Source organism: Dendropsophus ebraccatus, chromosome 3 (genome assembly GCF_027789765.1).
Source record: "Dendropsophus ebraccatus isolate aDenEbr1 chromosome 3, aDenEbr1.pat, whole genome shotgun sequence".
In the NCBI taxonomy this organism is placed as follows: domain Eukaryota; kingdom Metazoa; phylum Chordata; class Amphibia; order Anura; family Hylidae; genus Dendropsophus; species Dendropsophus ebraccatus.
Genome location: NC_091456.1, coordinates 40,753,846 through 40,768,477, shown reverse-complemented (window position 1 = coordinate 40,768,477; position 14,632 = coordinate 40,753,846). Strand labels below are relative to the sequence as shown.

The window sequence follows — 14,632 nt, the reverse complement described above, 5'->3', positions numbered from 1 at the left end:
TAACAGGGAAGAGTATCACAGCTAGAAAGATTGCACCTCAGTCAACAATCTATCGCATCATCAAGAACTTCAAGGAGAGAGGTTCCATTGTTGCCAAAAAGGCTCCAGGGCGCCCAAGAAAGACCAGCAAGCGCCAGGACCGTCTCTTAAAAGTGTTTCAGCTGCGGGATCGGGCAGCTTGCTCAGGAATGGCAGCAGGTAGGTGTGAGTGCATCTGCACACACTGTGAGGCGGAGACTCTTGGAGCAAGGCCTGGTCTCAAGGAGGGCAGCAAAGAAGCCACTTCTCTCCAGAAAAAAACATCAGGAACAGACTGATATTCTGCAAAAGGTACAGGGAGTGGACTGCTGAGGACTGGGGTAAAGTCATTTTCTCTGATGAATCCCCTTTCCGATTGTTTGGGACATCTGGAAAACAGCTTATTCGGAGAAGACGAGGTGAGCGCTACCACCAGTCTTCTCTCATGCCAGCTGTAAAGCATCCTGAAACCATTCATGTGTGGGGTTGCTTCTCAGCCAAGGAAATCGGCTCTCTTACAGACTTGCCTAAAAACACAGCCATGAATAAAGAATGGTACCAGAATGTCCTCCAAGAGCAACTTCTCCCAACCGTCCAAGAGCAGTTTGGCGATCAACAATGCCTTTTCCAGCATGAGGGAGCACCTTGCCATAAAGCAAAGGTGATAACTAAATGGCTCAGGGAACAAAACATAGAGATTTGGGGTCCATGGCCTGGAAACTCCCCAGATCTTAATCCCATTGAGACTGGACTGCTATCAGTCATAATTTGGTTCAGAAGTTGATAGAGAGCATGCCAGGGAGAATTGCAGAGGTCCTGAAGAAGAAGGGTCAACACTGCAAATATTGACTTGCTGCGTTAACTCATTCTAACTGTCAATATAAGCTTTTGTTACTCATAATATGATTGCAATTATATTTCTGTATGTGATAAAAACATCTGACAAACACACATAAAAACCAGAGGACAGCAGATCATGTGAAAATATAATATTTGTGTCATTCTCAAAACTTTTGGCCATGACTGTTCATAGCAGAGTTGTGTGTATATGTATATATGGGGGAGTTATGTGTGTGTATGAGTGTTGCAGAGCCTGGGCCAGACTTTGACTAAAAAGGAGTCTTGGCACACAAATCCTGCCATCCCACATACTATATGAAATCCAACCCTATATTGAAAAAAGTGTTGTGCTGCTGGAAATTATTCTTTACTAGGGTTACTTTCCTCGGTAGCGCCACCAAGTAATCCTCACAAACAAAACCCCTGAGGGAGGGAATTAATGCATCCCTTCCCCTTTTAAGGATGGCTATGGGATTTCTGGCAGATGCCTTAGTTGAGTCCATCAGGTCTGGCGCTAAGTCAGCCGCACTGTGTGTAGAACCTTATAGTTTAAATCTTGGACTGCCGACAGTTTATGTAAGCATAAATTGTGTTCCGCCCAGAGTTAGAAAGATCCTCGAAAGGGCCACAGATAAAAATAATGTCTACCCAGAAGAACCCAAAAATAAAAAACAGCACTTTTAGAAACACTGTTTTTCCAACTGAGAATACAGGGGAAAAGGAAAGACGGGAAGATGGAGCTTCCTTAAAGGGTGAGAAGGCTGGGGGAGAAGTTTCTCCCTTAATCTAAACTCAGGCCAGCCCAATACCTCCAAGTAATGACAGGTCACTGGTCATGGAAGGCTTCTCCGCTTTTTTAAAGCCTTGTGGAAAATTACATTGATTCCCTGGGTGCTGCAGATCCTAAAATAAAATAAGGTTACAAAGTGGAATTAAAAAGCCTTCCTCCGGACAGATTTAGACCTGAAGGGCGCCTATTATTATAACCCCATTCTCTGATTGTGTCAGAAGTATCTGAGGTTTGCAGTCAGAATGGGGGAAAGGATTTGTCACTTCCAGTTCTGCTGCCTACTTTTCGGGATATCCTCTGCCCCGAGAATCTTTATGAAAGTGGTGGTAGAAATAGTGGCCTACCTAAGGTCCAAGATGATAATTCTATTTCTATATTTGGATGACTTTCTTCTGGTAGAAAACTCATAAGAGACCCTGTTAAAACACCATAGTCCTAACCTTACTCAAAGATCTAGGTTGAATCATAAACCTTCCCAAATCGGATCTGGTTGCCGGGAGACAAAAGATCTTTCTGGGGGTCCCCTTAGATTTCCAGAACCATATCTCCTGTTGTCCACGACACAAGGTGGAACACAATTTTCAGGATTTCTCTTCATTCAGGAGAAAGAAGAAGGTGACCATCAGAGAATGCAGAGGATCTTGGGGATCATGACCTCCTGCATTTAGTGTGTGGTTTGGAGTCAAGCCCACTCCAGAGTTCTCCAGAACCAAAATCCTTTCTGCCTGGGCCGAAAATCCTTTGTCCCTGGAGATAAAGATCCTTATTATCCCAACGGTAAAAGCTTCCTTTATTAGTAGCTATGTCCAAAGAACCTAAAAAAGGAGATGGGTTGGATACAGGAACCTCTCGTAACCTTAACAGTAGATGCCAGAAGTTTAGGTTGGGGAGCTCAGTGCCAGGACTCTTTTGCCTAGGATCTGTGGTCCCCAGAAGTTGCATGGGCTTCCTCGAATCTGAGAAAACTATTGGGAGCATGGCATGCCCTTCAGTCTACTCTGAAAGGCAACCACATAAAGAATCTATCAGACAATGTTACCAAGGTAGCATATCTTCTTCATCAGGAAAGTACAATGCTCCTCCACCTGCAACAGGTAGCAAGAACACCAATGCAGATTTTCTGAGCAGGAGGTTGATTCTTCCAGGAGAATCAATCCTGAACCAGGAGGTTTCCAGCCTACTAGTGCAGAGATGCGGGAACCCTCAGGTGGACTTATTTGCCTCATGACAAAACATAAAGGTGGACCTATTCTGTTCCCTGGGCATTTCAGACAATCCCTAGGCTATAGACGCCCTTTCCATTCAATGAGGGATAAAACTATCATATTTCTGTCCACCATATTCCATCATCCCTCTAGTTCTGAGGAAATTGTTTTCCCTAGAGGAATTGGTTTCCCCACTTAGAAGCGTTGTCTGGAGTTGTAGATACTCCAGTAAGGGTCCAGTAGTCCAGATATCCCTGCTATCTTAGATTTTTTTATGGGAAGGCTTAGATAAGGGGTTAAGTCTAAGTACCATTAAGGTCCAAATTTTGACACTTTCCATTTTTTTTCCGATTTTCCCCTGATGCAAAACAGGTTAGTCAAGAGGTTTGTGAAGGCAGTCTCAAGATTTAGACCAGTCCTTAGCTGCACTATTCCACCATAGGATTCAAAGGTGGTGCTTGAAGCTCTCACATCCCATTCTTTTGAGCCTCTGGAGAGTTTATCCATAAAATTACTGTCTTGTAAAGCTGCCTTTCCTGTGGCCATAACCACCTCTAGAAGGATAGGAGAATTAGCGACTTTTTCCTCAGAAGAACCTCAAGGAAAAGATTATTTTATGCCATGATCATTCGTTTATGCCTAAGATTGTGTTTTAGATTGTGTTTGACTTCCACTGGAACCAAGAAATAGTAGGGGATTTATAAAGACCAGCGTTCTTGTACGCCGGTCTTAAATCAGGCCACACCCCCTTTTTTCCCGCCCAGATTAATTAAGAGGCACACGCCTCTTAGTAAATCCGCCCAGCCGTGCACCCGATCCTATGCCCGGAGCAACAAATCTACACCTGCTTCCAGCAGGTGTAGATTTGGATCATGATTTACGGCTGGAAAGTGAATTAATAGTGAGAATAATTCTGTATTTGTATAATATTGGTTTGAGTACAGTGGGCTTTGTTTAGTAACGGTATAGTGGTATTTATATGGGGATAATGTTTATTCCTTGTATAGTGGTATTAGTTGGTAACTGTATTATTTTACAGAGGTCAGTTTTGGTGATACTGTTATATACAGAAGATTTTCTGCATGCAAAACTTTCTTGTGATTTCCAGTTCAGCCATTTTAGTTTTCGCCTCAGGCAACAGAGAAGCTAGAATCAGCCCTGCTCATTATGTAGAACAATTTGGTGGGAAAACCAACATGATTGTGTGGATTCTTCCAGAGTACGTGTAAAGCTATGGAAGGGGAAGGAAATCTGACCAAAATCGTTAATACTTTTATTATTATAGGATTCCCTTCATCTCGCCCTATTCAGATTCTCTTCTTCTTCATTTTACTCTTTATGTACATCTTGACCACAGTTGAAAATCTTCTTGTGATCACCATCATCTGGAACAGTTGCAATCTACATAAACCCATGTATTTTTTTCTTGGAAACTTGTCATTTTTGGAGGCATGGTATGTTACTGTCACAGTTCCCAAACTATTATCCATTTTTCTTTCAGAAAGTAAGCAGATTACATTTACTGCCTGCATGACACAACTCTTCTTCTTCCTCTTCTTGGGCTCCACTGAGTGTGTCCTCTTAACAGTTATGGCATTTGATCGATATGTGGCTATCTGTAACCCTTTACATTATGTCACTATAATGAACTGGAATTTTTGTTTTGTCTTGGCATGCTGCACCTGGATCATTGGCTTTGTGATAGGTATTCTTAAGATTTGCTTCATTTCTCAGCTTTCTTTTTGTCAGTCAAACTTGGTCAACCACTTTTATTGTGATGTGTCTCCAATACTCAATCTTGCCTGCACAGACATGCAGCAAGCAGAAGTTGTAGACTTTATCCTTGCCCTGATTATCCTTCTAATGCCACTCTTGCTTACTTCCTTATCCTATATGTGTATAGTGGCAACAATTGTTAAAATTCCACATTCCAATGGTCGGAAGAAGGCTTTTTCCACTTGTGCTTCTCATTTGATTGTTGTTGTCATCCTCTATTCCACTACCCTTTTTATGTATGCTAGGCCAAGCAGAGCTCAGTCTGTTAATTCCAACAAACTAGTCTCGGTTGTTTATACGGTGGTGACGCCGTTTCTTAATCCGATCATCTATTGCTTAAGAAACAAGGAAGTGAAGGAGGCCACCTACAAACTTTTCCTTAGAATCTGAGTGGACAACAATTTTCCTGAAATGACCTGTAAAAACCCAATAATGTTTTAGCGTAATTATGTTGTCATAATGAATAAATTGATGCATATTATTTATTGTATTTATTGTATATTGTATTATTATACTGAATAATATTTGAACACAGAATTTATACATTTTTTTCACACAGTAAAACTTTGTTATCTGAAAGTGAAATGGGGAATTACACCCTTAAAAGCCATACAAATATATAATAGGTGGCCGTACCATGTGAGAGAGTCTTAGTGTCTCATAGTGACCTAAGGTATTTCATATTATCTGATCTTGCATTACTTGAAGCATTGCAGCCCAGGGAGTCCAATACTAAAGCATCAAATGAAGCATACCACAATTGAATTCATAAGAGCACCTGCTGTTCCCCCTAGTAATAATGCCCCCTTCTCTGCTGTGCCCCCACAGTAATAATGCCTTCTTCCCTGCTGTGCCCTCTTAGTAATAAATCCCCCTTTCCTGCTGTGTCCCAATAGTAAATGCCCCCTGCCCTGCTGTGCCTCCATAATAAATGTTCCTTGCCCTGCTGTTCCCCCACAATAAATGCCCCCTACTCTGCTGTACCAAACACAAACAAAACCTCATACTTACCTAAACCGGGCATGGAGTGGGTCCCTCCATTTTCTGGCTCTCTTCTTCTGAGAGCTGATGAGACGGATACTCCAGCAGGCACAACAATGTCATATTACGTCATATCGCAACTCATGGAGAGATCACATCCAGCATGAGAGCACCGCTGAGTTAGGACTCATGGGGCACAATTGATTACTCAGCACACCCCTGGACCTCACTCAGCGGTAATCTATAGCGCAATAACCTCCTCACTTCTGGACCTTAGTGCGAATTACTGCTGCTCTGCTGAGTGATTTTGGGCAGGGGGTCTGGCATTGGTATCAACAGCTTAATATTGTGGTCGGGGTGGAGGTTATTGACTAAGGAACAGGATCAGTAGCTAATCCCACTCCATACAGAACACATGTGGATGTCAGTGGCTCTTATGACAGCTTCTTAAGGGAGTAATCCGGCAAAAAAAATCTTTCAAATCAGCTGGTGTCAGAAAGTTCTATAGATTTGTAATTTACTTCTATTTTCCAATCTGAGGTCTTTCAATAATTATCAGCTGCTGTATGCCCTGCTGGAAGTAGTGTGTTCTTCCAGCACTCTTTGATGCCACTTCTGTCTGTGACAGAAACTGTTCAGAGCAGTAGCAAATCCCCATAGTAAACTTCTCCTGCTTAGTTCCTGTCATGAACAGAGGTTGCAGCAGAGAGCACTTTGTCAGACTAGAAAGAAAACTCCACTTCCAGTACTGGAAGACTTGAGATTTTTAAAAGAAGAAAATGACAAATCTAAAAAACTTACTGACACCAGTTGATTTGAAAGGAAACAAGTGTGAAACTGCGGCCTTCCAACTGTTGCAAAACTACAATTACCATCATGATTTTGGGGTTGGCTGCCCAGGCATGCATGTAATTTTGCAACAGCTGGAGGGCCACAAGTTTGACACCCCTGCTCTAGATAGTCAATAGTAACTACAGCATCTAGGTGGTTGTAGAGCTGAAGTGGAACTAAAAATCAGCCTAAACTCCACCAGCCCATATGCCATATAATTCCTCGCAATCATGGATGGCAGTGTGCAATGCAGGCTGCAGAGAATCCTACTTTAATAAGTCACTCCTTTAAAGTGACTCTGTATCCACAATCTGACCCCCCCAAACCGTTTGTACCTAGATAGCTGCTTTTAATCCACGATCTGTCCTGGGGTCCATTCGGCAGGTGATGCAGCTATTTTCCTAAAAAAAAAACAACTTTTAAACTTGCAGCCCTGTCAAATTGGTGTGACCTAGAGTGTGTGCATTAGGCTTGCACAGCCTCTCCATCCTTCCTCCCCGCCCTCCTCATCATTAGGAATGCTCCAGGCAGGTTTTCTCCTATTTACATGTGCTGGATCGTACAGGCACCTGTGCAGTTTTCAGACAAGTGAGGAATAGAAGAAAATCTGCCAGGGCCATTCCTAAGGGTGAAGAGGGTGGGTAGGAGGGACAGAGATGTGGTGCAAAGTTAGGGCATAGACAATCTAGGCCACGGCAATTTGACACAGGGCTGCCAGTTTAAAAGTTGTTTTTTAGGACAATAGCTGCATCATCTGCTGAACGGACCCCGGGACAGATCTTGGATTAAAAGCAGCTATAAGAAGGTACAAGCGGTTTGGGGAGGGCAGATTGTGGGTACAGAGTTGCTTTAAATATATAAACCCCCACCATCAACACATGGAGTAAAATAAAGGTACAGCATAAATTATTTAGAAAACATTAAGCTAGCTTACCGCTCATGAGTCTGTCGGGCTCCCACTCCAATCCGTGTTGATATAGGATACAAAGAAAAAGTTGAGTCCAGCATCATATGAAGTCACGTATATGCGATTTATTTTCCACCATCAACATGCACATGCACACATGACAGTATCACCCTCCACCTAACGCCATTGTGTTTCAGATGCGTTATGTACTGTTAATCACTGCTTATATATAAGTAAGGGTGCATAACACATCCGAAAAGCATTGGGGTTAGTGTGTGTGTGTGTGTGTGTGTGGGTGAACGCTGAAGGCGGAAAATAAATTGCATATATGGGCCAGTGCTTCTAACGATGCTCCAGACGGCCCACCGGCATTTGCCCAGTCTGCCAGATTGTCAGTCTAGTGGTTAGATGGTTAGACAAACTTGACCGACCCTGTTACCTAATTGCTAGGTTCTGATTGATTAAGATGGCAGCTGGGGGTCCAGTATTGACTCTTTGGGCTGTCATAGTACAGTCCTTTAGTACACGTAGTACACCCTGCAACTGTTCTTCCCATGGACACAATACGGGAACCCAACTGATCCCCTTTTATAGTAATTTTGGGTCAGTTGGGCACACTAAGGGGGAGATTTATCAAACTGGTGTAAAGTAGAATAGTCTTAGTTGCCCCTAGCAACCAATCAGATTCCACCTTTCATTTTTTAAAGAATGTGTGAGGAATGAAAGGTGGAATCTGATTGGTTGCTAGGGGCAACTAAGACAATTCTACTTAGTGTCTGGCAATGAGTCGGCCTGGCATTGCTGTTACAGCTTCTATTGTACTGGAAACAATGGCTACAGTGTGAACAAAAAAATCAATATAACATATAATCCTAGCTATTTTTGTACTGTAATTTAAGTTCATTAATCTTTTATGTAAAAAGTTTTTCATCATATTATCTTTTGAGATAAAGCAACAAAAGTTTCTAAACATGCAAGAACTTGTAGCCAATCACAGTATACCCAAGTGACCATGTTACATTGCACAGAGACAATAAATACTTCTTACAGTAATTCTGTGTCTCCGGACAATGAACATGGTATAGCAGGTGGAGACGCCTGTGTCAGGTAAAATATATCTACTTACATTTACAGCATGTGAATATTATAATATATTATATTATATTGGTAATTTTATCCATACTTCATAGATTTTCTGTAAATGTCAATCATTTCTGAAGAAAATTGAAACGGACTGATCTGAATATTTAGAATTTGTCAATTTCTAACACTCTAATATTTATGCCAGTGATTATTTCTGTATATATCATCATCACTTAGGAGGTGCCGTATTACAAGACATAAGTTTAGTGAATTTTTTTGCTATTAAAAAAGCTATTATTCAAATGAATAGATGTGATATTTTTACAACAAAAGTCCTAAATGAGAATATACTGCTATACTTGGTAGGTGAGTGCCTTGTTATGCATTGGGGCACTGGAGAGTCCTTTTAGTCCTTTTAGTTCATTCACAGGCTATTGGTCTAGCTCATTGTCAGAGACGAAAGAATAAATTCACTAACCACACATGCTGTGACATTTGTACTAGAATAGCGTAGGACTCACCAGTCATTCTCTATGAGAGTTGGACTCATCTCAGGAGCGTGCGCGCCGGGCTTCAGTTACGTATAAGGTGCTCTAGCGGGGTCGGGGGCCTGTCACCCCGGCAAGGGGGGTGACAGGTCCTCTTTAAGTTGAGCAAAACTGTAATGATTACAGCATAGTTGCATTTAAAGATATCTGATGCTTGTGCTCAAACATTTTATGCAATAACACTTGCAGTTATACTGTCCACACACTTGAGGTCCCAAGTCTCTGACTAGATTGTTCTTACTTACCAGTATTACTTAACAACACCAGTCTTTTCTGACTTTCTCTCTCTCTGTCAATGGGCAGGGCAGTTTCTAGGCCATTTTGGCAACAGGGCGACTCTGAGAAAAGCGCCCCCCCCACCTCCTATTAATGGGGGGGGGGGGGCGCTATCAATCACCGCTGAGTGAGGTGCGAGGTCTGGGTGGGACACACACTGCAGAGCGCCCCTTTATGGAAAATGTGTCCTGGACTCCTGGGAGGGCTGATACTGGGGGACATCTACAGAAGGAACCAGTGAGAAGAGACACCACAGCTTCATTAAACAACAACTACAATTCTCAGAATGCCTTACACTTATGAAGCTCTCAGGGTATGCTGGAAGTTATAGCTTGTGAGATGACAACACCTTGAGGTGTCTGTTCATTTGTACTTCAACTTCCAGTATATTCTGAGGGCTGTGGACTGTCAGTACATGCTGGGAGTTGTAATGTTTGCAGCTGTTGTAGTTGGAGTCGCATTGGTTCCGGAGCAGGCCCCTCTGAATTTACTAAGGCTGGGTTCACACTACTTTTTTGCGATGTTTTTCCAAAAAACAGATATAAAATGTATGGAAAAATGGATGCTCGTGTGCATTCGTTCTTATCTGTTTTTCCATTGACTTCTGTTTTTTTAACATACACAAAAACACAGTAGACTGAATTTTTGTGTACGTTAAAAAAAAAAAAGGATGCGTTCTGATATGACTGACAGGAAAAGAGGCTTCTAACCGACCTATTTTCCTGTTAGTCATCCTGCAGAGCTCACGGACAGGCAGAGAGCCATGACTAGTCACAGCCCAGATGACTAGTTCCTGGCTCTCTGCTTGATTCATGCGCCAAAATATTAGACCGTTTCAGCACCTAAATTTCTACAGAAGACATAGAACACAGGGTAAGGAAGCATTTTGGCATCTTCCAGGCACCGCTAGTAGCATTACCGGGAAAATCTAAGTTAATGATTTGCTTTATCTTTTACAAGTCTATGGCACTATACATTCTTCCAGAGGAATGAAAATCCGCCTCAGGAATGGAAGAATGGAGCGCCATAGACTGTAATAGACATCGGTATAGCAGCAGATTTCACTGTGATACTCCCAGCGTGAAATTTACTGCAAATGCGGTATGTGTGGATGTACCCTTATAAACCCTTGGTAAGTTTGAACCTGAACCAGAATCGGATGGTGTAGCTGTATCTTTTTTCTTTTCCAGGCTGTGTTATCAACAGCTGCACCATGCGGGTCTGGTTCTATACATTACATAGGATATCACACACAGCATACTATACATTACATAGGATATCACACACAGCACACTATACATTACATAGGATATCACACAGCACACTATACATTACATAGGATATCACACATACCTTTGCACATTGAACTCTTTACACACAAATATAGTGGAGTAGCTTTTTGTAGCTGGGTGCAGTCTAGAAAGGGTTAAATCACCAGGCACAGGTTCTATGCTAATAACCCTCCCCCACCCCCTCCTCCTGACTGAAGCTGCAGAGTCTTGTGAGCTAAGGGGAAAGGATGAAAGTTAGAGGGAAGATGAGAAAGTATAGACTGTGGGGTATGAAGCTGCCCCCCACCCAACAATCACATTCACATACACCCCAACACTGCACTGCTGATCCCCCACAGTGACCCCCCTCCAGACGACAGCAGCACTTACATAGACGTTCTCTTCAGCTGTGTGCAGGCCGGGTCGGGGGAGGAGACGCCTCACACAGGAGCTGCTGCCTGTGCTGGATGATCAGCAGAGCCGCTGGGGGGAACATGGGGGAGTCCCTGCTGCCTCCTCTATCCTCTTCCCTCTGGTCACAGGCCACAAAGGAGCCCCCAGGAGCCAGGTACTGTGTGTGGGGGCGCTCCAAAGTCCGAGCCTGCTGCCCTGTGCAGAACATCACTGATGCTGTGTGGTGAGGGAGGGCGCCCCCTAGCTGTCAGCGCCCCGTGCAGTGGCCCGGCCTGCACGGTGCTAGAAACGGCCCTGTCAATGGGTGTGCAGTTCAGTGGCTGAGTACTCTTAGACCCCTGTTCCTACAGCCACTCACTGCCTTGAAGTGGCAAATAAACAGTTGAATGAATACGAATAAATCCCGCCTAGAAACATTGCACTGTTACTCTTCTAGCACTGCAACATTCAGCACCTAGTCAGATGCAAGGCACCATGTAATATCCCTTACTGGCTGTCATCTCCCCCTCCTGTATGATGACAGTCTGGGAACATCGGAATGGTGACACCAAGGGGTGGACACAGATTGCAGAGGGCCCTGTGCGAAAAATGTGAATGACCTATTCATACCGCCATGTGTCATACAATACAGAATACAACACAGCACTGATGATTAGATGGTGAGTATGCACTTGGCATAATATAGTATAATAAAGCTCATGTTCATCATCCAATCCCAACAAGTGATTGAAAAGGCTCTTTAAAAAATGTATGACCTAATCTTATGGGGGCTAACGTTAAAACCCTGTCATATTTTATAGAGGCAGCTTAAGTAACCTTTGTATCTTTGTTTTGTTCACTCAGCTTTATTGAACAGGTCTCAGAATTCGCATCACCATCTGAGGACCTTTGTTATTTAAAGGGGGTTTTCAGGATTTTTCCCCCAAAAAAAGAATGCCAAACCTGTACACATTTTTGTCTTAAATTTAAGTTCAGCTCCATAGGAGTGAATTGGTCTGAATTGAAATACTACAAACCATCGTTAGTGCATTTTACTTTTATTTTTCTGCTGATTTTACCTTTCTCTGTTTTTTTGGAAACTAGGACAGTTGCAACTATTAGGTCTTTCCTTTATATATTCTGGAATAATGTAATCTAATGCAGTTACAATAACCGATACAGAATATCTGTATTCCTAATCATTTAAAGTGTTCTGGATATCTTGACAATTTCAGGAGTTAATGATGAATATAACAGAAGGTGTGAATAGCTTTTCTCTATTAGGTTTCCCCACCAGCAGGCCTATACAGCTCTTACTTTTCTTCATCTTCTTTCTAACTTATTTTTTAACAATACTGGAGAATCTCATTGTTATTATGATCATTTGGAACAGTCCAAAGTTACACAAACCAATGTACTTCTTCCTGGGACAGCTGTCATTTATAGAGATGTGGTATGTCACGGTCACAGTTCCTAAATTACTTTCGGTATTTCTATCAGAAAGTGGAAACATTTCATTTATAGCTTGCATGGCACAACTTTACTTTTTCCTCTCATTGGGCTGTACGGAGTGCGTGTTGTTGACCGTTATGGCATTTGACCGCTATGTCGCCATTTGCAATCCATTACGATACATTACCACCATGAATTGGAAATTCTGCCATCTCCTGGCATCAGTTTCCTGGGGTGGGGGCTTTGGTATCTCCCTAATCAAAGTCTACTACATCTCTCGTCTCACTTTTTGCCAACCTGCTCTTGTAAATCACTTCTACTGTGACATCTCCCCAATACTCAACCTTGCCTGTACAGACATGAGGCTAGCGGAGTTTGTGGACTTTATACTTGCTCTTATTATTCTCCTTCTTCCACTCTTACTTACCATAATTTCCTATGGTTGTATTCTGATCACAGTTATTAATATCCCGACATCCACAGGGCGTAAGAAAGCCTTTTCCACCTGTGCATCCCATCTAGTGGTTGTTGTTATATTCTATTCAACTACTCTATTCATGTACGCCAGACCAAGTAGGGCCGAGTCATTAAGTTACAACAAATTAGTTTCGGTTGTATACACAGTGGTAACCCCCTTGATAAATCCGATGATATACTGTCTGAGAAATAAAGAAGTGAAAGAAACTATATGGAAACTTTTTATAAAAATATGATGTATTACCTATTCACTCACACATTTCACACGTCACAGTGTCCAATGATTTCATATCTTTAGGGTATGTTCACACTGAGTGGAGAGCGGCAGCAGCGGAGGAGCGCGCTCTCCCATAGAGAAGCTGTGGCACACTGAAACAGGCGGGAACTTTCCACCACGGAATTCCGCCTGATTTACTCAGTGTGAACATACCCTTACTGGCCCCACCAGCTCTTCTAATTCAAATTCAAAAAATGTATTCCAGCACTATGATCACTCACAACCTCATACTTTTCTCAACCCTCTGTAAATCAACCAGTAGGTCAGTTTAATAAGAAAAGCACAACAGTAATTTTCAAAGTTCTTGTGCAGTGATTCATTGCTTTTGCAAAACCCTCAATTTACTATTCAATAATTGCATGGGAGACTGAACACTAAGGGCGAGATTTATCAAACATGGTATAAAGTGAAACTGGCTCAGTTGCTCCTAGCAACCCCAAGGGACGGGGATCTGAAGGGTCTTTGAATGTGGAGGATAGAAGCCAGGAGGATGATCTGAGAAAGGTGCTTGCTCAAATTTTCCCACATGGCAGGCCTTTCGCCGGAGGTAGCACTCGTGCTGCTGGAGGGTGTAGCGGCAGTGCCGGACTTGCATCCGCAAGGTCTGGAGCTGTGGCTGTGGAGGTTGCCGCTGACCAGCAGGCCAGAATGCTGATGATCTCTGAAAGGGCTTTGGCCGTAGCTGCCACCACATGCTGAGGAATACAGGTCACTTCCGGTAGGCATGGACACTGGCGGCAATGAAAGTCAATGGGAGAAGGCTTCTCCAAGATGGCCGCTCCTGGTGACGTCAGCAGAAGTGTGTAGCAGATTTAGGGGTCCTCCTGAAAACACTTTGTGGCTCTTTGGTTTTGCTTGTGGCATAGCTTGGAACTATTGGTGGGAACACTGCACTTTTCTCACGCTTCTGTGGTTGTTAACCCCTTGTTGGACAATTGAAAGCAGATGGCGTAGAAAAAATAGGCTTGGCTGAGCTGGCACACTGTGACCAACCCCCGTGGCATGAAAATTTTTTGGCAATAGCAGAAATATACAGTTCTTTGTAACAGGGCGCTCCCCCACTTTTGGACTTTGCCAAGGGGCAGTAGTTAGGTTGAAGCAGATGGGTTAGAGGGCAGTCAGTGTGCACATATCCCTTGCGTTTTCTTGACTCCCAGACACTTTTAGGTGAAAGTAACCCTTGAGACTAATAGGTCTCTCTGCCTGTCAATCATTCCCACAGAGTGCGCTGACAGGCAGGGAGCCCTGTCTAGGCTAAGCATCCAGATTACTAGTTGCCACCGCTCTCCAGGCCTCACATGCTGTGATAAAACAACTTTTTCCCCGATGTACAGGTACTGCTGTAGTGTCCAAGCTCAGGTGTGTTACTAAGTCTTTTATGCACCTGGGCAAAGTAATTCATTCAGGTTCCCACAGTGGGATATGGTCGAAGTGTATTCTATGTTTTCACCACTAGGTGTCACTACAGTGTTTGCTGTATGTTTTTAGAGTGTGCACAGCTGAAGGA

The 14,632-nt window shown here is 43.0% G+C and overlaps 2 protein-coding genes across 2 annotated transcripts; both read left to right on the top strand.

Annotated features, from left to right (window-relative positions):
• The first annotated feature begins 4,086 nt into the window (after positions 1 to 4,086).
• Positions 4,087 to 12,161, top strand: LOC138786462 (olfactory receptor 6B1-like). Its single transcript, XM_069963449.1, has 3 exons — positions 4,087 to 4,991; positions 7,598 to 7,615; positions 12,155 to 12,161. The coding sequence occupies exons 1-3, from the start codon at positions 4,087 to 4,089 to the stop codon at positions 12,159 to 12,161; spliced, it is 930 nt and encodes a 309-aa protein (XP_069819550.1).
• LOC138786461 (olfactory receptor 6P1-like) lies at positions 12,161 to 13,084 on the top strand. Its single transcript, XM_069963448.1, has one exon. The coding sequence runs from the start codon at positions 12,161 to 12,163 to the stop codon at positions 13,082 to 13,084; it is 924 nt and encodes a 307-aa protein (XP_069819549.1).
• Positions 13,085 to 14,632: the final 1,548 nt, after the last annotated feature.